At 49.0% G+C, this 27,571-nt stretch overlaps 1 protein-coding gene across 1 annotated transcript; it reads right to left on the reverse strand.

Annotated features, from left to right (window-relative positions):
* RBM24 (RNA binding motif protein 24) lies at positions 1 to 27,064 on the reverse strand. The gene is made up of 4 exons (XM_078594004.1): positions 25,637 to 27,064; positions 21,265 to 21,388; positions 14,727 to 14,781; positions 1 to 2,595 (listed from the first exon to the last, which is right to left on the reverse strand). Exons 1-4 carry the CDS (start codon positions 25,802 to 25,804, stop codon positions 2,220 to 2,222), a joined length of 723 nt encoding a protein of 240 aa, XP_078450130.1. The 5' UTR covers positions 25,805 to 27,064; the 3' UTR covers positions 1 to 2,219.
* Between the last annotated feature and the right edge of the window lie 507 nt (positions 27,065 to 27,571).

Below are 27,571 nucleotides of genomic sequence, written 5' to 3' on the forward strand. Positions count from 1 at the left end.
TTATAGCATGTTCATTATAATTTAATATATATCATGTTTATAGTATACAATGACCCTCCTGAAGTGTATTGCAGTGGTTTGAAAAAAAATGCCATCATAAACAATAATAAAACAGTATAATACTGTCATACCTGATTATTTGTTACACATTCCATCACAATTTGATGAACACATCTTCGTACGCTCCCACCGGCAGCCCACCATTGTTTCCCCCCGTTGTGCTTATCAACGTACACAACAGGAATTAACAATCAAGCGCTTGAACCGCCTGCAACCAGCGAGTCACAAGTCGGCAAGGACATCTTGGAGTGGCGGCGGGAGGGGTGCCACGACCAGACACGCGGCGACGGCCAGCCAGTGCCGGGAAAAATAGAATCATCCGGGCAGACACTCGCGTCACCCCCCAGTGCTGCCAGCAAACTCCACTGAGGCCGGTGCTGTATGGTACAACGGAAATCTATACCACCACTCTTGTCGTCATCGGAAGGGTACAAAGCAGAACATGGTCATTTCAGGTTGCGAATTAAATATTTTGAAGAAAGAAAAATTGTCTGCAATTACTCTTTAAAAAATAAACCAACATTTCTCGTTTTTTTTCCTTTTAGTTTAAAACTGCGGTTAGTGCTCCCGTGGACTTGCGACAGGCCAGATCGTTACTGCACCAAGAGACTCGAGCAATCACATCACCAATTCATTTGAGTTACATTTTTTTTTAAACGCAGTAGTCACGACACATGTATATACAGAGCAAAACTGTAAACAGCTTCAGAAGTTTAACTATAGGCTTTGGTGACAATTATTTGAAATTAGAAATATGTCCCGTCACATTTTAAATTATGAAAAGACGATTCCAGTTATTTTTTTTTTGAAATTGCATGTGTACACCGGTAAATAGACTACAGAAAAAAAATAACAAAAAGACAACGTTCTTACTTTGTAAATGCTTTCTTTCTAAAAACTAGAGAATAAGATAGAAAGGATTATCATCAGTGTATTCAGCGCTAAAATAATCTAGCAATGAATGGCATTTATAAATGTAGCTTTGTGTGAAATAATGGTATTAAAAACAATAACATTAATGATAAGCATAGTATTAATAAAGAACCTTTTTGCTTCAAATATTGTGCTCCGAGAGCTTAAATTTCGCGCACGGCGACCGACAATCGAGGCTCTCTCTCCCCCAGCGCTCTGCGTAGCCGGCAGACGCATTGTTCGTTCCGTGAATGTAACTGCTGACAAATAAATAACCCCGACGGACGATGCACGCGGTAAGGCACAGTGGACAGAAAACTCTGCCCTCTTCAGAGAACCATTAGAAAACACACGGGGCGGGGCGGGAGCAGGGAACGTTGAGAGTGCCGGTTCACGAATGTAGTGTGAGCGACGATGATGACGACGACGGGTAACACTTAACGTTGTCTTCCAGTGTATTGTAAAATCGACATTGCCATCCCCATGATATTGTTTTTTCTAGACAAATATAGTAAAAAGAAAGCCAACAAATAAAGCCAAGCTTTGGTAAATATTCTAAGCAGCAGGAATTAACGTATATGTTCATCATTTACGATTTTTTTTGTTTTAAATATTTAGACACAGACTATCCTTTTTTTGTATTTTTCCCTTTTCTTCCATTTAAGCAGCCGAGGCTAATAACCCTTAGAGGGCCACAAGATTCAAAATTAATCCATTTTACAGAAGGGCTAAGCTAGTTCATGCTACCCGTATTCAATACACTACAGTGTAAATGGCAAATATATATGTGTCTATACCGTATTACTTTGCTGGCAGATAAATTGGTGGAAATTAATCAAATAACTACTCAAAAAAGTAGGTCAGGCTCACTTTAGGCCCTTCCCCCACCCGACAGAATTCCATCAACTTGTGCAAAAAATACACCGATTGATGAACAGCAACAACATGTGTTGCCACAATGGAGAGCACGGGGTACGCCACCTCACCACCGACTACGGCGTCTTCGTGCGAGCCGAAGACGCCGTAGTTGCACGGGACTAAGCTTGGCGTGACCCTGGGGCGGCTTCCACAGCTCAGATTGCCACCACGGCCGTCTGAGACGCTGCAGTCAGACAGCCCTGGCTGCGGTGCTAAGGGTGGCGCCATAACGGCTTTCGATGGGGCGGGGGGGGAAGAGCGAACGGGCGGGCGAGCGGCGCGGAGCGGGGCAGGCGAGCGAAGATGGGCAACGACGAGAAAGATTTCCGTCACTGCAGCCGGTCGGCCTGCAGGGGCGGCGGCTGGAAGTGCGCGAAGGGCGCGATGGCGGGCGTGTGCGGCGCGGCCGGGGGGCTGGCGGCGCCGGCCATGCCGGAGTGGTGCGCGTAGCCGTAGCCGGGCGGCGTCACGTAGCCGGAGGCCGCCGCCGCCGCGGCCGCGGCTGCGGCCGCCGCCGCCGCCGGGTAAGCGTACTGCTCGTAGGCGTTGGCGTACTGCACGTACGCGGCGGCGCCGCCGCCGGCCGCGTGCGCCGCCGCGTAGTCAGCGAGGTACGGCGAGACGGCGGTCGCGTGGCTGGGGCCCTGCAGCAGCAGGCTGCCCGGCTGCATGAGCGCCTGCGGGTAGACGTACTGCGCCGGGATCCTGCACGCACGCGCAAGCACACACGCACGGTTAGACCGGCGCACGGACTAATCGCGTGGTGAACGTGTTCGGTCATACCGTGCATCGCCGCTTACGGCCGGGGGCTTTAATGTCAAATTCTGTCAAAGTCGTCATTACCAAAACGTGATTACGGTACCGTGAATGCGACTCGGAATCTGTCGGGGTCGCCACTCTGCTATCATCCACATGGGAGTCAAAATAATTAGCAAAGCCGAGGTGGGAATTCATCATGGATCCCGCCATGGGAATGTCGAACTTCTACCAATTGCTCAGAGCGAGCAGGGCCGCCCCCCCCCCCCCCCCATGCGCATTTGAGCTGCCAAGTAATTTGCGGAACGAACGACGGTGCATTGACGTCGTGCTTACAGTTTTCACGTAAAAATGATCTTTTTGTTCTCATCGTTCAAGCGAGGTGTAATCGTTTCAAAAGCTTAAATCTTTTAAAGTAAGGCCAGATTACATGTGCTAAGAAAAGCACACTTTTTTTCTTCATTTATACAAAACATGCAATTAAGTTAACACCAAAGTGTTTATCAATGTAGGCGCCTTTGCTGCTGCAACATCGAATCTCGGTTATTTCACTAATTATTTTAAAATTACTCCCCAACGGCAGCAACGCGGCGTTCACATTATCACCGAAGTGTTCAAAGACACACCGGGGGGGGGGGGGGGGGCACGGAGAGAGAAAGAGAGACCGCCAGTGACCCTAGTGGAGTGCACAGAGCGTCACGGTGCGGGTTATAGGTTGGTGCAAATATTGAAACAAAAATCATCGTGGCACACATTTGTTATCTCATCCAATTAACAGTGTACCTGGCATGACTTGTTTGATACCAATCCGAATTCAAAGTCTCGTGTCATCATGGCACTGGACTGTGCAGTATGCCATTAAATAAATACACCACACCTATAATTTGCATATCAAAACGGCAATCCTCATAATCCATATCAAACACCATGCCACACCGCAAGTCCAACATCAAAATCAAAGTGGACATCCATTATAAAATGATTTATATAAAAACACAAAAACAAAACAAGCCAAACAGCAATGCACACATTTATGGAAATATAAGAATAAAAACAGCAGTGAATATAAAAAGAAAGAGCGCAAAGGGCAGGAAGTACAAAAGATCTGGCGCTAAAAGCCTGCAACGCTCGGAAATTAACTGCTCCAAATAACAGGAATGAAAAATGTTACACATTTTAAAAAATAAATCTAGCATCACTTTGGTCTGCCCAACAGAAAAAGCCTCCTGCCAAATAGCCTTCCGGGTACCAATAAACAATCTTATTTGGTGCATTACTCTGCCCGACTGCCTGCAGATGTGTACATCAATCCCAGACATATCACGAGTGAATAAAATCTGCAACAGTCGTGAGCGAGGATACACGACTGGCATGCCACATGCAGCTCAGAGCAGTCCTGGCGACGTGCGTCACCTCATAAAAATGGCACGCACAGCAACAACTCGTTATAGATTTGCATTAGCAACGCAGCACTCAAATAAAACATGTGCGGTATTGTGCGTTGTCAAGACGGATGACGGTCCGTTTCATCTCAAAGTAAAAATCCAAAAGCATCTTGGCCTTTCCTGCCGTGGTCGATCAAGCGCGATAAAATAACTACATAAAAAACATGACTGTGACATATAAGCTATCGCTGTAATATGTTTTTTGTGCGTGGCTACAATTATGCGGCTCAACACAAGCTTCAGTACGCGTCGGGCAAAGTCAGATAAATCACACATCGCCCGGTGCCGATATCAGCCAGGGCTATGCGCAAGGGCACCTCAAAAACATTGGGCTGCCGCCTGTTGACGTAAATCAAAGGGTTGTTTCTGTGAAGGTGTCCCCGCCAAAACTGCGAGGCTGCCCCTTTAAAAAATCCCACTTCCTTGGCAGATAGACGGCATGCACATATACGGCCAGGGACGGCATGCCACCCGGGTTCGGGGCTCACAGTCTATTCTTAACTCCCATCAACGCGGCACGTGACTCCCATTTATATTCAGGCACCCCCCCCCACCTCGACAACCCCCTTCCCTCGCCCCCACACCCCTTCCAGCGTTGACCGCGCACATTTCCATCCGCACCGAGAAACGCTCCCACGTCCGAATGCGCGGACACTCGGTGTGGTCGAGACGTCGCTCGCAAGTCCGTACGCGGCGCAGCGTCACCACTTGCGATTAGCCCGAACACCCCGACGCTGCCGCCAGGTGGGTGGAACGGCGAACGGCGCGCCGCAGGGCACCGCAAGGCAGAGGTCGCACGTTCGATTCCCCGTGCGGCAGTTCGCCGGCACAGAGGGGCCCGTTTCTTAAATCCCACCGCATCCGTCCACCGAGCAGGATAACCCAGTTAGTCAGTAGGCTGGTCGCGTGCGATGGGGTAAAGTGGGTAATCCCACCTGTTCAAAGCCATTTGGCCAACATGGAAGAGTAGGCCAAAATTGCCTCGAGGGTTTCTCTCGTGGAGGCATTTCTGCCAGCAATGTCATGAGCAAGTAATTGCCTTTACGTATGCACGTATGTATTTTGAACTTTTCACACCGTAAGTAGCCAACCATGCTAATCCTAGGACTGGATTGGTGCAAGAAAGCTGCTGTGTCATCAAGATATTGGCTCATCGTGAATCACAGCGAAGGCATCTCCACGACGGAGCGGGAAGACAGAACGACGCACCAATTCAATCTCAATGGGGATTTGAGGACAATTTATGATTGAGTTTTATTAAAAGAACTAAACTTTTTATTTTACCAGGTAAGGCCCACGGAGCTATATAGCTCTATTTTCAGAAGCAAACTGAGCACACATGGGATCGAACCCCCAACCTCCTGTAAACCAGGCGAGAGTTAACATCTTGCTACCGTGAACACGAAGCCAAGATGACACATTCCTGGACAAGACCCACTAAAAAGTTAACTGCATAAAAACAGGTAAAGGTACAGCCCTGAAATTGATCACTCACACCACTGTTGGCAGAAGGGGAATACCCACACTTTACCTCACCGCACACGATCTGCAGTCAGTCCATTGGCCTAAATAAAAAGACAACTCAAATTGTGACTATATATAATCAACTAGCCTGCATCCAGAATATAAACTTAGCCACCAACTGTCAAAAATCCATTTAATACAAGTACATTTTCTACCCTGTCAACACTAAACCGTGGCGTAAAAAGGCGGCTATTGTTTGTTCAGAAAGCCTGTTGGCTCGACGTGTTGGTGACAGTTTCAATGTGCAGAGCTCCATCACCCACTCGGTTGGGTGTGTGATCAGCTGTTACACGGTTAAACATAGCTCACAGGAGGGCAGACACTCTTGACAGACGGACAGAAAATGCGGCAGCCAGATTACTGCCATCTTATTTTTTGGGGGGCGAAAAAACCCCGCACGCAGTTTGTCGCGTCTGTAGTCACAGAAATGTGGTCCTGGCTCATTTATTTTGAGCGGTTTTAATTTATTTACGGCAAACGACAATAAATTATCGGCCTCCTTTGTCACAACGTAGAGACGCGCAAACGCCAATTAATTCTGCCCACGGTATTTGGCATTTCAATGCGACAGCACCAAACATGCTGCCACAGGCCACTGATTAATGTGGGTTGGTGCGGCTTTTTGTGTAGAACTTTCAAATGACACTTATTATTCCATTGCCCAATCTATTATTTCCCACACCCGGTGGGGGCAGCACCACCGTGACCTCTCATTGATTAAAACAAGCAATTGTTTTGCATACTCATTACTGATATGCACTGTATAAGGCCCTCTCTTTGTTATTACATAAAAGTTTTTTTTAACAGGTAAGGCCCACGAGCTATATAGCTAATTTTCAGAAGCGCCCTGGCCACAAATGATAGCTCATGTGTAAATTGAAAGCAGACAAATACGTTAAAACGAATGTTTGTAAATGTGGGGGGAGGGGGGAACCGGAGGAACCGGATAAAAATCCACGCGATCATGGGGAGGGAGAACACGCAAACTCTAAATATACAGGAATCAGGGTCGGGATCAAACCCAAGACCTCCTGCATACCAGGTGAGCGAGTTAACATCTCACAGCCAATAGCAGATTGACTGCTATGCAGTCAATCGCCTCTCGCCGTGTCCCCTCTCGCGCGATTTCCATTCAGAAGCCGAGACGGAGGTGTAATCTCGCGCCGCGCACGTGGTCCATTTATCGGCTGCCCGTCACCGATAGCTGCGAGTGCCCAGACTCCATTCAGACTCTCAGCACCATTTTGGGAGCGAGGGTTTCTCACCGTGGGGAGTGCCACTTGCACCACGGGGCACGTGGCACGCACCTCAAGAGACTTGAAAGGAGTTGGAGTCCACAGTCAGAGGCGATATGTGCCAATATTCCAATGGAACACTCCGTCCCAAAGCAAAGCAAATGACTGTGATTATGCGCAGCGGTGCTTAAATAATCGTTCCAATGTTAGATGCGTATCATTTGCGACCACCGGCTATAGATCTATCCGTAGTGAACTCGCACGTATCCGGAACCTATTTGTAAAACTCCCCCAGAAAATGTTTGAGTACGCTTTGTTGATTGTATAATCTTAGAATGTTTTGGCTTTTGTAGTAGTACTCTTCACAGCATGCACGTGTGTGCCTGCGGCATCGGCCCGATTACATAACACAGGCTTGGGTGCTGCTCTGTTCAATTCCCATTCACCGGTTTCCGCAACTGTTGCGTGCAGGACCAACAAGCCTAGAAAGGCAGGGTAATAACAGGGAGTAACAGTTCAAACAAACTCCCCCCACCATCTCAATGTATTTGTTGAACTTTGTTCGCATCGTAGGTAGCCAACTGCGCTAATAGGAGGGCAGGGGAAGGACAACTGACTAAAGAGTTTCCTATGGAGCAATGCACGGAGCTCCTGCAGACCAGCTAATCATGTGGCCGTGGTAAGCATCCTATCGGACGCGTCCCATTTGACAACCACGCCACTATTTTTCTTTATTCCCTGAAGCAACGTGTCCTGCGCCCACGGGTGCTCACGTCTCCTCACACTTCAGATGTCACGAGCCCGCATATCTATACATCTCAACCAGCTCAAGCCTTCCGTGAAATCACGTGACTTTACGAGTGGAGACCCCCCACTCCGCTCTCCCCGTCCCCTGTGAAAGGAGACGCTGCTCTGTGCAGCTCACTTCTGCTCGCTGCTCCTTCCTTCGCTCTTCTTCCACTCTTCCGTCTCCTATTCCCAACATCGCAGCCCTGGTCATTCCCTCGCCCCTGTTCCATTCGTTCCTTTCTCTGTCCACACAGCATACCCTTCACTCGACTCCTCTTCCAAAAGTGTGCCACGGCTGAAATGGTTTTGTTCTCCAATCCACGGGTTCCCCCCTTTCGTCTCGCAATGTAATTCCCAAGCGTGCATCTCTGTATTGCATACTCACTATTCCGTTTTTGTTCCGTTGTTTAGACCAATGGACCGCGTTTCAAACCACGCTATTATAGGCAATACGCACGGATTAAAAATGCTATTCGTTGTAGACAAAAAAACTAAACCCCCCCCCCCACACTTCCTCGTGAAATCCGTCCCATCTCACTGGCAACCGGCAGAAGTGGGGCTCCCATTGGGAGTGGCGTCGTTGAGCTAAACGAGTTAGGGCCCCCCACCCCCCCCTCCAGAAGACGTCCCAACAAGTCAGCCCCACCAGCAGTGTGATTGTCACTACTTGGCATCTCAATTAGATAAAAAAAAAACAATTATTTGTAAGCTAATTTTAACAGTCTCATTCGTGCCATTTAACGTCGAGTCTCGCTTTGCGTCACATAAATTTGCGCACACGGTAAATAATTGATTCTTACAAGCAACGGTCGAGGCGTGCGTTTTGTGTTTCATCGGCATCAAACTACGACAATTAACAAACTCTCCAGGGCTGTACAAACCCCACGGGGTTCATGATATCATTCGCCAGTGGCAGTCCCATCACACTCTGCACCTCCCCAACGGTACATCGTATGCAACAACAACAAAAAACATTTCACTTAGGAGAGGACTTTACCTAAAAATGTCACCCATCAGAATTACATTTTGGCACCGAAATTTCCCCCCCCAAAAATGACTTCCAATACAAACCAATGGGAGCGAGAATTTTGCGGAGGTCCATTTGACTTGCATTGAACCCCATGGTTACGCATTTCGTTATCAGTCCCTTAAGCCACGTCTATGGCCTCGCAGCTCAACCGGCTCAAGGTAAGCACAATGGCTGTGGGCCGGCTGGAAATAACGGCCCAGGAACGACCCCAAAAACAACACCAGGAGAGCACGGGGGGGTGGGGGTGCTCGTTCCCACGGCGTGACACGGGCAACACCACGGGGCCCGCGACGACCAACGATTCATCCGTTCAAATGGAAACCATCACGATCGTATATGGACATCGAATAATGCATTGGGATAATAGTTAACGATTCATGCAAATGTGCCAATGGAATGTACCAAATTCTACAAACGATAGGAGAAAAACACAAATGATTAGGCGAAAAAATTAGATGAAAATATTTGGTGCTTGAATTCAATCGTGACCCTGTACCGTTTAAGGTCAAAGTGATTTCCCTATTGAAATGAGGATTGAGGCATTGCTTATATCCTGTTTACAGCCCTCAACGTGGTGGAACAATTCCACATTCCTCTGGCGGGGGGGGCAAGTTACTCCATACCACATGATATCCTAGAAGGGTTACGGAGATACAATGTCACGTAACGGAGTCTATTCCCTGAAACTAGACAAATACACTTGGGTTCTTTCGGTAAAGTCACGTAGGTATAAAATAAATCATTTTATACCTACGTGACTTTACCGAAAGAACCAAAGAGTATGGATTCCTGCAGTCACGAAAGCTTCAAATCAAGATGGAACTAGACACATGCCAAAGAACAAATGTTCTTGTTTGAACCACAAAAGAAGATTCCAGCTTGAGAGTCAAATGGGTTCATTCATGGTTAAGGATCGGCCTGGAATGATTTCAACACTCTCGACAAACAATTAACGTAAAAAGCTCCCTATCATTGGTGAAGCAGGCAATTTACTTCCCATGTGGTGTGCCACACAATCCAACAGAGAGTGGGCGAGACTCACGACCTATCAGAAAGTGCTTTTAAAACCGAACTCAAGTTGTGCACGGACTGCGTGCGATGGTGGTAGGTCCACAAAAAGGGGTTTTGTCAAGGATGCAATTTTGTTGGGATGGCCACATTTCCTCTACTCTTTGAGTTGGTCATCTAAATGACAAAATGTCCACACTCAGTTCTTTTGAGATCGTGGCCGAGATAAGGCCTACAGCTCTTCGACACGCAATTCACACCGTTGTGCGTTTTAAAATCTGATAATAATCCCAACACTATCCTTTATACACGTAGACACCACACACTGTCCAGCAGGTCAAGTCTTTACATAAGCCCTCACTGTTAGCGAACATATTTGGTCTGGATCTGCTGTGTACCACGTTTGGGCTGTAATCTACCCGCTTTTAGAACGTTTGTTGGCACGACGAACTAGGACTTGACAGGAATAATGATCGCACATTAACAACTACAAAGTAATACATTCCTTTGTATTTAGCCTGTAGGCGAAGTTTCACGATAAGCATCGACTTGCTGATTGTAAAGGAGCCGAGCGTAATAATCAGTCGGTCTTCTTCCTTGCCGATTTGACTACTGCTCACTTCTGTATCCTGCGGTCAACAATCGCTTGAGAAAGGAAGAGTCGGTTTGGCAAAATGTGGGCATCGGAGCATCGCAACATCACCACAGCGAGATTTACCAGCCAGGCTGCTCGTCACCACTGTGGATTAAACTTTGGCAGTATTTCAAGGATAACGCAGTAAGATAAAAAAAAACACAAAGCCGCAAATACGCATTCAGTCACCACCACCATCGAGGGCAGTGGGAGGCACCGGCAAATCAGAAAGAGGTGACAACTGCCCCCCCCACGCCCTCGTTATTTGATCTTTGGAAGGCCACGCTCAAAATAGGGTCCCCCTTTCTTGTGTAGTAATTTCTGCGTTTCCACGTCTGTTCGGTCACCAGCGATTCGGTCTTTTGAAATGCAAACCATCCACAGTGGTTTTAACGAGAACGATTTGACAAATGGCGTCCGGACGAGCAATGAATGGGGCCCTTCGGTGTGGAGGTGGGGGGGCGACAGCTGTTGAGCTCCATCACGTGACAGCCCCCCCCCCTTCTCCCCACCCAACCTCAGCACCCAACCTCAGCACCCAACCTCAGCGTTCGCGGTCACGCACCGACGCGGTGGCGGCCCACGGTATAAATAATTCACTCTGGGTCCCGACGTCTCCAGCCCTGCTGGGAAATCAGCAGCTGCCTTTGGCATTATGCAGGACAGTATTTATAAAGTCGCACTGGATGGCAACAGTGTCTCTCGCCAGTACGGGTGTGCGAGTGTGTGCACTGCCGCTATACGCTACAAACGCAATTTGCCAGGTCGAGGAAACGATGCGAGGTTTCCACTTTGGTGAGCTTACGAAATGAATACGACCGCGTTTGGTTTCTGCGGTTGCGCTGTAAAGCCCCCCCCCCCCCCCCGTGTCTCTGGTCGTTCTGCCGTGTTGGTGTTCGGCACGATGTCTGACGTTTCGCTCCACGCGCCGGGAGCTTTTTCAGAAGCTCCCGAAAAACCTCGCACGTCGTGCAGAACACACGTGACACGACCAGAAAACACACCGCGGAGCTTTAGAAGATAAATAATTTGGTTCGACAAGAAATGTAAACAGGGGCGGATCTGTCAGTCACCGAGAGGAAAGGCAGACCTCCGTGTGTGCAGGATGACATTCTTCAGGAAGGAGCATGGTTTAGAGTCTTAAATGATGGAGACTAACCCTCTACATCTTCTGAGGATGGCCAATGGGCCGAAATACTTTCATTTCCTGCCAATATGACACTGCACACTCGCGTTTTTATATTGTTGCATAATAGCAGCAATCATTCTCCAAGTCATTCTGGTGTTTATTTCATGATGAGATGTTCATACTTTGGAGTTGAAGGCAACGTAATTTGATATCTACAATTAATATGACAAGGGGCCCAACAGGCAACTGCTTTCAATAAAAGTACTCTAATAGTGTAAGTCTACTGGTTAGTACACGATTAACCAAAACCGTCCAATTTACTGGGTTATCGTTGAAGCAAAATTACGCTTCGTTGGGCCTGACTATGATGTGAACATAAGTGTCGTTTCAGCTCGAGTCTCTTATGCAGCGAGAGGAAGACTCTCGTAACCGTAATGGAGCCCTGTACTAATTCTCAACGTGGCTTTACACGAAACACTAACAATCGTCAGTGTTTTTTGAGCAATTCCCTTAAACTAGACTATTACATTTTTTGACCAAATAAGGCCCATCGAGCTATATAGCTCTTTTGTTAGAAGAGACCTAGCCACAAATGATAGCTCAACGAAGAGGCTCAGCACGCGGACATGTGTAGCAGCCAAATACTCAAAATGCACGTTGATTCTAAAAAGGGAGGGAAAACACCGGAGGAACCCAGAGAAATAATCACGTGACCACGGTGAGAGACACGCAAACTCCAAAAATACAGGCGTCAAGGGTTGGGATCGAACCCACGACCTCCTGTACACCAGGCGAAGTAGTTAACATCGTGGCACCCCCCCCCCCATAATACAGGCTGATTACACGTGCAAACGATAGCACTCTGAAAACACCAAGCGAACATTCACATAGAAACCCATGAGCAAAGGCTCCACGATGGCGAGCGTCTTGTGTCGCTAGGATCGCCACGAGGTTTTTCTTCTTATGGGGGACAACCAGTCTGCACAATGGGTGAACGACGATCGGCAATTTGCTGGAGGGGGGGGGGGGGAATTTGAATCGAACACCCGAGGGAAAAAAAAAAATCGCCAAACGATTGCTTCACTCAAAAAACGTCCACGTTATTCCGCACGTCGCTAACGCCCGCTCCGTCCGGAAAAGGACAAAAAAATTACTTTGACCGGTCATGGAGGATTGTGGGAGGCGTGGAGGAGAAGAGGGATGGATAATAAAAAAGACAAAAGTTATTGATTTTAAAACACCATGTCACATGCAGTACAGACGTAACCACCGCACACACAGCAGTGGCAGAGCGCACGCGCGCACACACACAGTGGCAGTAAATAACTAAGAGAGGCAACACAAATTGGCGGAGAGAATGAGACACCCAACTCACCAAAAGCTACCACACTGCTACGAAAGGCTTTTTTTAAGTTAGTGCACACAAAACGAAAACAAAACACAGATATTAAAAGATAGATATAAGAAGCTATGTAATTTAAAAAACACCACTTCAAGCTATTTGTACAGCACAGCAAAAAAATACAGACCAACATGCAACATACTTTTGGCATTGCCTGAGGACCTCTGTCTAGGCGCCCTACTGTGCAGCTGACTGTAGCTCATCTCAATGCAGAGGCTCTTATCTTATCTCTAAGTGCTGCCTGTTAGGTCGGATAGATGCACACAGAGACACGGGCACACAGACACGCACAGGACACACACGCGCGTGCCAGACCACAGAACATTGCTTCACTTTGGAGACGCGACCCAAAGTGGTCAAACGCTTTGTTGAGCAGCAGCACGTGTGGGAAAGAGGCTCAGGATGCTAAACGTCCACCACAGAGAATGCACGTCACGTTCACCAATTATGGCTGCAAGCACCGAGGCATGCAGGCATTTGCCCCCCCGCACCCCCCCTTTCAGAAGCCGGTCTTTACACGAGTCTGTAATCTGGCTTAGCGAGGGTACTGTACACGATGCGCGTGCAACAGGGCGGCAGTGGCGGCGTAGAAGAGCGCTCTAGCCGCAAGTAGGTCACGAGTTGAAATTAAATCTTGGATCGGCAGTCCAGGGCCCCATCATCCCTCCGGAGGCGGGGAGACAAAATCGGGTACCGGGTAGTGGGAAGTTGATTGTTGTCTTACAAAAGAGATTGGCTCTTGCCATGGAAATGTGGAATTTCCACCACTTACTAAGCGACGGCAAATGGAGCGTGCAGCCGGAAGGTGCACTTTTGATTCTTACAGCGAGCATGGCACGAGAGACAAAAATAAAACACACTTGTGTCCCCTCGTCAACAACGTGGTGGGGCGTGGACGTCAATTTTCTTTCAACTTGACGGGTTCAGGAGCAATTTCAAAAACCGATTCACTCGGCGATTTTCCCCATTCTTGGAGACGTTTTTGTAAAAAATAGAACCAACGCGACAAGCGAGGAGCACTTGACGAGGGCCAGGCGGCTGGGAGAGGCCGCAGCTCGCCGTGGATGTCTCGCTCGCTCACGAGGGGACGGCCTCGGGCCACGGGGGGTTCGAGCTCCCCGGGGCAACGATCGTCATCGTGATGATGGTGGGTCGCCATTCCGGCCACTCCAATTTCGCCATCTTCACTCCTCTCTCTGCGGATTCCCTCTAAGTGCTCGACTTTCGGATTGCCTCCCATCGTCTCTTCTCCCAAGTTCCTATAACCCTCGGTAATTTAGTTTTTGTAGACACGTCAACTTGTGCCGTTTGCTGCTGGCCACACTTGCCGTTTTTGGGCCTTTGTGCTGGTACTCAGCAAATCCTGACGTAAACAATCACCACGGGGCCTAAGAGGCATGCAATCGGGCCTTGAGGGCCAGCGTGTAAAATCCTGTCGTGACGTTTAGCATCCAAAACCTCCTTGCAAAAAAATTGTAAAATCGTAGGCCGTGGAACTTTCCGTAAAATAAAAATCATCGTTTTATACGTACATAAAAACACATTTTAGGCAATTTTAAAAACACAAAACTAAATGTTGCACCTGCAGACAATTGTAATGACGGTTTGCAAATATATTTATTGGCAACAACGTAAGGAAATGCTGCGGAGGGCCGACAGCACCGGTAGAAATTTGATCTTACACAAACGTTAAACAACTCCGTGTGTGCGCAAGCTGTTGGGAGAACACGGGCTCATTCGCAAAGGGACATTTAACATCCGGTGGGGGCTACAAAATGAATACGAGGAAAGCACAGGGTTCATAGACAGCTGGGCCGCACTCTGCATTCTCTTTACAGCTGTACAACGAAGCCGGCGTCGGGCGTAGTACATGTGCACGCTTACCCATACGGTCTTTGAATAAACGTCGGCTGAATTTGCTGAACACCAAACGCAAAGCCTGCAACGAAAAAAAGACACAAAAACGCATGAAGCACGGCTGTCGCACAACACAAAACACACACGGTATCCTGTCACTCATTTTCTCCACATCGATATTCATTCAACCTCTCACCTTAACATTCTACAGCACTGCAGTGTGCAGGTGCTGGCAAAGGTGCAGCCCTGGAAGTGCCTGATCACGCCACTGCTGGCAGAAGCGCCTCCCCTCGTAGACCGAGGGTCTTGCGGGAGTGCCCACATTTTACCCCCATCAAACACAATATTCATTCAACCTCTCACCTTAACATTCTACAGCACTGCAGTGTGCAGGTGCTGGCAAAGGTGCAGCCCTGGAAGTGCCTGATCACGCCACTGCTGGCAGAAGCGCCTCCCCTCGTAGACCGAGGGTCTTGCGGGAGTGCCCACATTTTACCCCCATCAAACACAACCCTTCCATGGTGAACCCAGCGATGTTTCTAGGTGGACAGGGAGGGTGGGGGTGGGGGCTATTGAAGAAACCTGCCCCATTATCTCAACTTCTGCGTGTGCCAGGAGACGAAGCCAGCCACCTCTGGATTTCAAGCCCATTTTGCTAACCAATCCACCACAGCACCATGCACGCGTACACGTATGCACACATGTGCATACGCGTACATTAGAGATTCAGACTGTTGGGAAAAGTACAGCTCGCGAGCCCCAAAAACACACGCACGCATACATAATTGTTGCCCATCTCTAGTAAATTCTCCTCCACAAAATCCACAGACCACTCCAATTACAGGTTTCCAGTACTGCCACCACCACCATCATTAATAATAAACACTCCCAAGTGTAATAACGAGGCCGGGACCTCTCCCACAAAGACTGCCTGTGTGGTGGTGGTGGCGTGGGTGTGCGAGCGCTCACTCAGGGATCACAAGAGTTGAGCCTTCCAATTCAGAGCGGCGGCGAAAGCCAAACAAAAGCAAATTGGGCCGGGACGGGCGGGCTGCCAGCTGTTGCCTGCGAGGCACTCGACGGTTCAGGCACCGCACGCTACAACAGTGGACGCACACGGATGACGCGGCTGGGAAACATCTGCGGTTGTAGCCCTCAACACACAAGTGAAAAGCTTTCGAGCTTAAACCCCAGAGCGGTGTCAAACTCGGCGTTCTAAATCCATCGGAGGCAATGTCGACGCCGGCAGAATGTCCCCGGAGCGATACCGGCTCCACGGTATTAGGAAAGTGGGACATTGCTCATTTTCAGATTGTGGTACTGGATGACTTTGTTCAAGCGTCTACAACACGTGCGACCTTCGCAAGCCCGCATTGACCAGAGTGGTGAAGTACGGTCAAACAACCCCCACGGCATGCGGAAGCCCCCCCCGCATCCAACAGTAGATTCAATATGCGCATGTTTGTTTCAGCAGGGGAATATACTCTTAAGTGGCTACAGATGGCAGTACAATGACGGATTCTTGAATCTATCTTTGCGCATTTTCAGCATTTCACCCTCAAGCTTGGGTTTTTTCAAAGTACTCTGGACTCCTCCGACATGCCAATTGCGTATTCATGGAATTGGAAAACACCCGAATACAGGAACATTCTGAGGAGGAGGCTCAATACTCGGCGAGACTTTCCTGGGTAAAAGGACACGAACACATTGAATAATGCCGATATTCCCGACCTCGTGGAGAAGCAGCAGAATATCAACGATAGATCAGACCGTGCGGCACCACCGTCGTGTCAAAACAGCCGTTGCACAATGGGGGCGTACAGTGGATGCGTTCTGGTGGGCACAGCACCGTCGCCACACTGTAACCAGCGGTTCACAAACTATCCTCGCGCCGCTCACGACGCACCGGGTTCAGCTATCAGAAATCATTTCTCCCGTCCACAACAGACGCTTCGAACTGCGCGTGTGGGAGAATCGAGCCATTTCGAATGACGGGAACAATGAGTAAAAGGGGACGCAATGGTTTTACATTTTGGTTAAATGGGATCAAAATAAAGAACTGAAAATGGGAGAAAATGCAAGTGAGAGAGCATGAAATGGAAAAAGAAAATCGTATCAATTGCCGAATAGAACGGTGACCCTGAACGGTGCGTGACAGGTCATGGAATAACCAGAGGAAGGGGAGCAGATTAATTAGCGGTGGGACGTTTGTGGCCGTCATTGCAGAAGTTCGCGGTTCGGACCCACAACCTCCCCGGTTAATACTGCGAGTGTACGAACCGTAAATACCACGCGCTGTATGCGTCACAGTGAGCGTTAAAGATCCCCGTGACGTTATTCAAATTTGCTACATTTGACAAGAGAAAACACTACACGCTGCACTGCAGCACCCTCTTGGAGTCTTGAGACACGTCCCGGAGGCTTTCCGGAGTAAACAAATGTAGTCTTAAAATAATAATAATTACGCGGCTACAATTTATCGCGCACGTGGCTAATAAGTGCTACACCGCAACGGCCGGCGAGGAGCTACACGCACTTGGAGACGAAACCATTCAACAGCAGGGGTCACCTCTGAAGACAAATCGTCTCCTAGAAGGAGTGAGCAAAGATTACTACGCCACCCACAAGCGCGCAGTTGCATGCTAAGCGCATGGCACTGCTAGCTAGCCATTCCATTGCTCAGTTACAGCAGGCTTGGTAGAACACAGCGTGTTAACAGCAGGCGTATGGAATTCTGAAAGAAACAGCTGCTGTATTACAAGTCAAAGTGGTCACCGCTTGTGCTCATTCCACGGCCTGTGGTGAAAATTCCACATTTCTCCGGTGGGGACGAGTTCACCACTGTTGACTACCCCTCCACAACGTGGTGGCTCAGCATCGCAGTAATACACGGACGGACTAAGAAGACTCAACACGGCCGATCGCTACCGTGGCCGTCCTGATGCTGCCTGGGGGAGTAACAACGGTGACGGCGATGCGGCTCCCGTCCACATTGCAACAGTAGGCCACAGCGTGTGTGCCCGTCAGGTGCCCCCCATTTGCCAAATTCGAAAACTGCACTGCAGACGACTCAATTGGGATTATAGGCGACAATCGTCGCCCCCCTACCTTGCAGACTTATGCCACCAGGTCCACCTTGAAAATAGGACTATCCTGGTCTCCGCTGTTCTCGCCTCGTTAAACCGTACAACTTGAAACTAGAGATTTGTTGCTCCAGTTCCAAACATGTTCTTGCATTTGCCTTTGCTGAAATTCATCCACGAAAATGTGTGGCTGCTGTTAGTGTTGCACGAGACTTGGGGTTAATCATTTATTAACATTCTCTGTAGTAGAGCCATTAAAGTTATAGAAAATTTATGATAATGTTATGCAGCCTACAGTATCTCACGGCACAATTGTATTCATTATACCGTTTAGAAACCCACATTGTAATTGCAGCTGTGTAAATTCGTGATAATGATGCCGTTTTAAAATACATGGCCTAGTTTTTGTTATTTTCTAACACACACGTTGTATTGTGAACGGATATACAATTTTCAGACAGCCTTTCAGAGCAAGTCAAGCAATGCCGTTAACTCCCTAATAAATGTGTTGTTATTGCATTTTCGCCACACAAGTTACGCTAAATCCTGTATATTTTTTCAACAATCACTTTATTTCCCTTCCGAATTGCTTAAAGTCGAAATATCATGCTGCTCCGAAACCCAAAACGGTCCTTGTGCCCATTGGTGGGTGGCCCAAAGCCAGGTGGGGGAAATTCCACATTTCTAGGACGGAAACCAGTCTGTCCAAAGCACACTCATTGTAAACATTCACAGTGTGGTACTCGTTTTAAAATCGACTGACCCCACTGCGATAATGGGCTGACTGGGCTGTGGGAGATTAAAAGATAATTTGTTGTAAGCAAGGCACATCATGCAGTACAGCACGAGGTTACTTTGTAAAACACTTCACCCTGTCCTCACGTTCTGCCCTCTCTCACACTTGCAGTTTCCCTCTTTATTCCTCTGTAATCCTCCCTCCTAGATGGTTTTGTTTCACCTACATGGTCTTTTATACAGCGGGGACTCAGCACAACTACACACGACGGCCGTCAACACTGCATTTGAGTGCCGACAACATATACAAAGCAAGCTGACAGTGTTAAAACAAAAACTCACAAGCACATCGGCCCACGATTCCATAATGTGTATATCAAAAAGACAAAGATGCCCCCCCCCGCCCATATAACCTTAAAAAATTGTTGGGGCAAGTTCTGTTAGCGAGCAGCACCTATGAAGTCCGGCACGACACACAAGAGGGCGGGTGGCCAACACCACACCCGGCCGCCTTTGTATTTCCAGTGGCGATGTTGACACACCGCACCAGGTAGTCATTTGGGGGGGGGGGGGGTGGGGGAGTCGACCTAGGGGAGACCCAGGTCGCCAGGTTTATCGCGCAGCGCGCTAACCACTACACCACTGCTCCCCACACCGTGTCTATTACACACTCACAGACGTGCACAAACTGTACATAATCAATACCCAACCCGCTAATTAAAACGCCATCAATATGGTAACCCTTTGCGGCTAATGGAAGGTAGGAGTTTAGTTAAATGTTTGGTGAAATGATCATCTTGGAAGGAGTCGTATGGGGTGTAGGAATAATGGACGGTTGTAACTATTCAACCGTCGGTCGCACGCACACAAATTGTTTATGAAAAAAGTCTGATAAACATTGATGAGAGTAAACCGATTCTAACAATTTCTACGAATTGAGAAACTCGGCCAGAAAAGTGGATGCAGGTTGGAAACACAGAAAAATACACGCAAAATGGAACGTGATTTGCAAAGCATGATGGGGGATCCAATCCAATGGTTACAACCACCACACCTTTTGGTGTCTAAAATTATCTTGTGCCGCAGCATTACTCTACCATCGGTGAGCTTCACCAATGTTAAATCAAAAGGTATCCCTGAACCAAACTAAACCCTCACTGCTTCCAAGATTAGTAATAGCTACAACTCAAGTGTTTTAAATGCATAAATTAATCTACTAACATCTATCTATTAAAATAGATAGATGTTAATGCATGTAAGAAACAATTTTTTTTAATTTGCGCAAATAGCATTCCAATTGCTTGTGTTGCGATTAGCAAAATGCAGTAAACAAAACCTGTACGGACAAGACACCAATTTGAGAAACAATATGATCGGCATGGTTAAAAATTTCGACAGAATTACGCAATTTATGAATCACATTGCAACTCTACAATGTGACAATTTATCAACCCTCTGGGGTAGGGGGTGGCGAGTCATTACATGCTCAATCGGAACACAACACACACACACACACGGCACACACACGCACGTGTCATGAAGCAGCCTTGTCCCTATGAATGTAAATGAAGTAGTGTCACTGGTTAAAATTTGCATTAACACACGAGAACCAAGTGCCAACACTCGCAGTTCAATGTAGTGGGGATCAGAACAACACAACGCAGCTCAAAGACAAAGACCACCCCCCCTCCCCCATATAGCCTCAACAGGCTGTTTGGAGGCAAGTGCTGCTGTTAGCAAGCACCTGTTAAGGCCGGAATGGCACATGAGAGGGTGGGTGGCAAGCAACGTGCCCTGTCGCCTTTGTTTCCCCAGAGTTGAGGTTTTACACACCATCAAAGGTACTCAATTTGAGACCGAGTCGAGCTAGCAGAGATCCGGGACCGGTTCGGATACTCATCACCGATGTTAGCCGTGAGCTAGAAGCGAACTCGGGTGGCTGGATTCGCAGCGCAGTGCGCCAACCACTGTGCCACCGCTCCTAGCTGGCGCTCACTCCAGCGTGCCATCACGCGTGGCTCCATCATTGCGATGTAACACAGATTTATTTATTGATCACAACCTATTTATTGATCACAATCGTAAGGGAAACGAAAACAGAGTCAGACAAGCGGCGCGGTCGCCGCATGGGGCCTCCGCAATGCTGAAGACGAGCACATCTGTGGTAAAGAGCTTCATAGCTCATCGGATTCCTCCAGTCTTAATACAAATTCTGATTGAGGGACCGCCGCGGTACAGAGTACCGTCCTGCGCGCCCGTAGCCAGAGCGTCACCACGGCTACCATGGCGTCTGTGCCGTTTGTTTTACGTGCGGGGGATGCCGATCGCGATCCTCGCGTGGTGGAACCTCGTGGTGCCTACGATGCCCGTAGTCCAGCGCTGAGGAGGCAGCAGCAGCAGCAGCGAGGGTTGGCGAGTCGCCGCACACGAATGTTGTCAAAAAATCCCTTCACGTGGGCGTCGAGGTGGTGACATACCCTGGCTCGCCAGAAGGCAGTATAGTAAATGGGACTAATCGCCATCCGTTTCCATCTGTATGGGGATAGAGTGCTGCCCCCTCCCCTGTATGCAGGTGGGTTTTGTCCGGGTGCGCCGGTTTCCTCCCACATGTATAAACGCTCACTACACGAGCTGAGAAACATCTTAAAAAGAAAAACCCAATGCAGGATACTGCTGAAAGAGCGTACTAGGACTCAACGTAGCCTTCCTGGATAAATTAGTAAAATTGTTATTTTCATTATTAGTACCTGGCTGGATGACCCTGGGCTTGGCCCCGATGTAGGCCAGGTTCACGTTGGCTTTGCGTCCGTCGATGATGGGGTTGGGGTCTTTACACGCGCGCTCTGCCGACGCCCTGTCTGCCATGGTTACCTGTCGCACGCAACAACACAAACCACACGCGCCGCACGCGCACACACGCCGATGACACCGCGCACGCAGCCACGCTCGTGCCGCAGCGCCGACCCGCTCATTGTAACCCGGGCACAAAGGTCTAGAAGGCCAAGCGGCCAACAACAAACGGGTTTGCCGTCTAGCGTCCGATTTTTAAGAATTTGGGAATGGAGTGTAATGTGTTCTGCTGGATGGAGCTCTTCATCGATGAAGCTTATTAAGCATCCATTGACAAATATGATAAAAAAATAACTCGTACAGACACTGAACTAGTGCGTATTATATCTACACATTTGTTTAGGTTTCTTTTTTTTTTAAACTGGATGGATTTGAGTTTGTATTGTGAAGTGCTCTGGGATACCCAACATGAACAGCAGCGCTATAAAAGCGCATCTGCTACCCGAGCAGAGACAGCAGCGTTGAGATGTGGTCACATTTAGACACTTCACACATTCAATTTGCAGTATCTACAGTTGATACATCGCAGGACTCTTTACAAAACAAACCATTGCAGCCAAAAACAGGACTCGCGACGATGATCACCGTGGGGTAACATGAGAACATGATTTACACATCATTTACCCATGGCTCCCCACCAACTTTGCAAATCATCCATTGGCCAATGTGCCCACTGTTCCACATGACGATGCGTGAAGTTAACAGCTCTGTAAATTGGAGCCACCCGACTACGACACCGGGATATCATGGAACTTGTCAGACTGTTAAATTCTTAGGTTTTTTCGGTAAAGTGACGTAGGTAAAACATCAAAATTAATGAAAATAAAATAAAATAAAACAAAAATCACGACGTTTCGGAGGCAACACAAGTCTCCGTCATCAGGTGGGACCGTCACAGCCGAATTAGCTGCGTCAGACTGGTTATCAAATGCGAAACGTTCGCTTGCAAGCGGCAGGGAAAGATCACCCACCCCCTCACCCCAAACATTCGTTTGGTTCCGACAAATATGGCTTCAGCGGGCAACGCAACAACCCACCACGGAGCCTTGCTGCCTAGGTGGTGACCAGGAGACGCGCAGAAGCTGCCCTTGTGCCAGAGGGTTGCCATCCTGCCGCGGGGCCAGACCTGCGGCCACATCCTAATTGGCCAGGCACGTGTGGACGCACCTGGGAGGCCAGGTGGCAGCGGCACCTCGAGCCATTTAGACTTTACCCTCGCCTGCCGCCTCGCCCCACAGGCCAGACGAGGCCACCGGGCTCTCTGCATTATTTATACGCAATTTACAGCTCGACCCGAGAATCCACACACCGTTGCCTACACCCCCCCCTCAACCTCCACTTCGTTCCTCCTTCCTCGCGACAGCTGCAGGCAGAGTGTGTGTGTGTGTTTTTGTAAAGCACACACACACACCTGTTTATACACTTTCGAGCTGCGGTGCGCGCGGCGTTACACAATGCGTGTCGTGTACAGCGCAGCAGCAGCAGCAGCCCCCATTAATCCCCCGTGTTGCTGATGGTGGCACACGAGCAGCATCGGGCACGCAGCTGACGCGCCCCACAAACAATAACCCACCCACCCCCACCGCTCCATAGCTGGAGTCGCGTGCTAATCATATTTTTAAAAAGCCTGACCTTCAAAATAATACAAATTCTCATACGACTCCCACCGATATGGTGTGTTGCTAAACAGGCGGTATAATACGGTGTCATTCCCATTTGTATATATGAAAGCTTAATGCATTTGTCAATAGCAAAAGAATAAAAGCCTCGCACAACTTTAATCGCCCCACTAGAAACTGGCTGATTGTTGTAGACTGATGAAACAACAATTGTAACAACTGAGAAGCAAGATCTCGGATGAGTTGATGGCATCATGGGCTCTGGCCTGGATACAAGTGAAGGAGTTGAGCCAGGGATCAGATGACATTTAGCAGTGACAATGTCCAATATCGGTCATGCGTGGTCGATTTTAGAAGTCCAGGTTTACAGCTTTTCGTGGTGACGCACGCCTGCAGTTCAGCACTTTGGAGTAAGGGTTGATGAATTGCATCGAGATTTATGATGTTTACGAAACACCACCCCACCAGCAGGTCCGAGAAACATCCTGCATGAAGACAGTACAGCAAGTATGTTGTTCCTGACCTACGTGTGAATATTGAGTACACTAATCTCGTATGCCCAATGCAATTCACTGCTGGATGAGGGGCTCCCTTGCACCATGTACACCACGAGTTACTTCACGCTGGTCAATTAATGTGGGATCACAGACATGTACAGTCCAACAATGGATTTTTGGCTGCGCTGCCCACTGGATATCCCCGCCAGCCCTAGCCAGGCTCAACCTGCTTCGCTTACGAGATGTAATACATCCTCCGGGTGATTTTGGTCACAGGAAATGTGTAAGTTAATATGGCATGGCGAAATGTCCCACTTTAAAAACCATGACGTTTGAGTGGATATCCAACAGAGTAGTTGTGTGTGTGCGTGTGCTTGCGAAGAGCGTCGTCTCGTCATGTTAATCCCGGTAACTTTGTAGGAAAGATGAGAGTTCGGGTTTTGTTTTTAGATCTCATTCACAGGCTCCCAGCCCCCCTCAACCCTCGTTCTAGGAGCTCTCTCCTCAGCAGCCGACACATCAATGGCCACAAACAGCAGCAGCATCATCAGTTAAGTCGCAGCCATAACAGTTGGGCCCACCTAAGAGCTTTAGTAGCGAGGGCAACAGCTGGTAGAAGCAGCGTCATCAGTAAGCGTGTGCTATATATAACAAGCAGTAACAGTTGTGATAAGGATAGAGCAGTCCCTGCCATAGTAACGTGGAATTGTCGCCACCGGCAGAGCGCTGTAAACGGGAGACGAGTGCCAATGCATTGACGGCTCCTTTGAGCAGGAACTCGCTTTTAGAAGCAGTCGTACAAGCGGGGAGATGCACAGCACAGTAAGAGCACCAAGCGCAAGGGCAGAAGCAGCAGGTGAAGTAAGATCAGAAAGGGCAGCAGCAGCAGGAGAGACCACAATGTTGACTCGGTAAAGGATCAGTAGCAGCAAGGGCAAGTGACACGAGTAACAGCAGCATCGGTAGCAAAAGTTTGGAGTAGAAATGGCACCAATATCAGCAAGGGCAGCGGTCATAAGAGCAGCAAGGTACGCATGAGTAACAGCACTACCATCAGCAAGAATCAGCAATAAAATCAGTAACATCAGAAGGAGCAGCACCAGTAAGAAGGGCAGTTCTCGTAGTAAATGTATGGATATCAGCAGCAACACAACACTGGCATCAGTAACCCGAGCATCAGCACCATCAGCGGAAAGAGCAGCAGTATCATCATCAGTAGCTACATCGGAAAGACAAAAAGCAACTTCATCATCACCAACATCAGCAGCAGCATCATCATCAGTAGCTACATCGGAAAGACAAAAAGCAACTTCAACATCACCAACATTAGCAGCAGCATCATCATCAGCGCTACCATCACGAGCGAGTTTATTAACCTGGATCTGTGGGACTGCCTGCAATGAATGATGCCCTGGCCTCTAAGTAACATTACACGATGTAACACGATGTTTGTTTCTGGGTACTAAGTGTTATTTTATAATTGCTTATGCCTCAAGTAGAGAAAATGGCTATTATTCCCCACAAACTTTGCTTTTGTGACCAGGAATTTACGTGAAGGAATTACACAAATGCACACCACGTTTCTCATTGAAAATAGGCACATTTCTAAATATCACTCACTGTCCTGGTCACAAAAGCAAAGTTTGTGGGGAATAATAGCCAGTTTCTGTACTTTTGAGGCATAAGCAATTGCAAAATAACTTACAACCCAGGAACAAAAAAATGTTTTCGTTACACAGTGAATAATCATTATCTTAATCAGCAGCAGCAGCAGGGCTATCATCATCAGCAGCTACTTGCAAATCCGTATTGCAGGCCACCCCCCCGTCTGTCCGTCCGTGATTAATAACACCCGGAACTTTCATCACCACCACCAACCACCATCAATCATCATCAGCAACAAGATCAATATGGTACTAGTATTGGTAAACGGCATTCTATGCATCATTAACAGCAGCAACAGTAACACTACCAACCTCACCACCACCACAATCACCACGATCCATCACCACCACAATCACAGGCATGATCACAATCATCAGCAGCATCACCACTTACAAATACCGTACACATCTACAATTGGTAACACCAGAAAGTTCACCGCCAGTAGCACAATAACCTCACCACCATCACCACCACCACGAGGGACTTACGAATCCGTATCCCCGGGACTTTCCCGACTGCCGGTCCGTGATGACCACGGCCTCGTCGATGTCCCCGAACGCCTCGAAGAAGGCGCGCAGGGACGCGTCCGTGGTGTGGTAGGGCAGCCCGCCCACGAAGATCTTGGTGAAGGTGGTGTCCTTCTGCATGCTGAGCATGGCCTGCAGCCCCCCTCCTCCTCCTGCCTGCACACCGAGAGCTCCCAGCACGGCACTCGCCCCTCTTTGTCTCTCCTCCTCCTGCCGCTCTGTCCCCTCTCTCCGTGCGCCTCCCACCTGCTGCTCCCCGCGTCTCCCACCACCACCACCGGCGTCGTTGTTGTTGTTGTTTGTTTAATTGCCGTCCCTGCTGCTGCTGCTGCCGCCTGCCCGCTACGAGGAGTGGCCTAGGCCCCCACACCTGTCAGAGTCCCTCTGCCCGCCCGACCGACTCGTCGTCGTTGTTGTTGTTGCGTCTCAGGGGGTCCGTCTCGCCCTGGCGCCTTGTCTCTGCAGCTCTACGTATGGTGGTGGTGGTAGTGGTGCCTGTCCGAGTGTGTGGTAGTGGTGTCTGAGTGTGTGGTGGTAGTGGTGGTGGTGTTTAAATATCTTTCGTTTGGTGTTCGAATGTGCCCCAAGCGTCCGTCTCTCTCAGGGTGTCTCTCTGTGTAGTCGTTGTGTCCCAGGATCTCCGTCTGTCTCTCTCAGGGTGTCTCTCTGTGTAGTCGTTGTGTCCCAGGATCTCCGTCTGTCTCTCTCAGGGTGTCTCTCTGTATTGTGGTCTGCCCGTCTTAGGTGTCCGTGTTACTCGGTCACTCCCTGTGTCTCACCGTCTATAAAGCTCGAGATCTCAAAGGTCCAGTATCCGCGTATGCGTCTACGTCGATCTCAATGTACCCAGTGTCCTAGTGAATCCGAGTGCATATATCTCACTATCAATGTCTATATATCTTCACCTCTCTGTACGCCACACAATCTCTATTCGTGTAGATCTCAGTGTCTCGACGTGCGTTGCCCTCTGTACCTCAACGTATCATCACGAGTCTCTACGTCTCTCGCTCTCTGTCTCTCGCTCTCTGTCTCTCGCTCTCTGTGTCTCTCTCTATCTGTGTCTGTCTCTCTCTCTATCTGTGTCTCCGTGTCAGTTGTTGCCCTGAGCACGTGGCCGACTCGCCGCCTGCGCCGATCGGAGCCACGTTCAGTGCGCGCGGCTCAGTCTCTTTCTCTCTCTCCCACCTGCCCTCTCGCCTCTCTCTGCCCCTTGCTGCTGCTGCTGCTCTTCGCCGTCCTGCCCTGCCCTGGCTGCCCTGGCTGCCCTCTCCGTCGCTACCACCACCGCTGCTGCTGCTGCTACCGCCGCCGCTGATTCCCCTGCCCGGCTCCTCTGTCTCTGCGCGTCGCCTCGGCCCCGGTTTCGCGCGAGGCTTGAAATAGCAGCCAGGCCCCGCCCACTTCTCCTGCGTGGTGACGTCAGCGCGCACGGCGCCCCGTCACGCGCTGACGTCACCGCGCACCCGCACCGACCCCACGCCGCGTGCGCGTTGACGTCACCGCGCACGCTCGTGTTGCTCTGCGCTATTTGCATAAACAGTAAAAGCAGAACAAATGTATTCTGATCGCGCTTTTATAGTACAGGGCCCCAAACCTTATAGTTACAGGGTATCCATTATTACAGGTCCTATATTTCCATGGTTACAAGCTCCTCCCCCCTCTCCATAGCAACAAGGCCTCATCCTTAATTGCCCATAGTAACAGGCCCCCAACCTCATCCATAGATACATGGCCCTCTTCTCCAAGGTTTTAGGGCCTTTATTCCCGTGGCTACAGAGACCCCATCTCAATGGTTACATGACACAAGTAACAGGACACAACCTTACAGATATCTTTTTTGTCCATAGCAACAAGGCCCCAGCCATATGCAGTGTAATGGGGCCTTGACCTGAGCGG

The sequence above is a fragment of the Lampetra planeri genome, chromosome 5 (assembly GCF_965212315.1).
Source record: "Lampetra planeri chromosome 5, kcLamPlan1.2.h2, whole genome shotgun sequence".
Lineage (NCBI taxonomy): Eukaryota > Metazoa > Chordata > Hyperoartia > Petromyzontiformes > Petromyzontidae > Lampetra > Lampetra planeri.

What these genes read in the sequence shown, in the direction of transcription:
- RBM24 (XM_078594004.1), bottom strand. Translation starts at nt 25,804, where the DNA reads ATGCTCAGCATGCAGAAGGACACCACCTTCACCAAGATCTTCGTGGGC. An exon ending in AGTCCCGGGGATACGGATTC is followed by an intron (nt 21,389 to 25,636) that starts GTAAGTCCCTCG and finishes TGCGTGCGACAG; the next exon opens with GTAACCATGGCAGACAGGGC. An exon ending in TTTATTCAAAGACCGTATGG is followed by an intron (nt 2,596 to 14,726) that starts GTAAGCGTGCAC and finishes GCGTGCGTGCAG; the next exon opens with GATCCCGGCGCAGTACGTCT.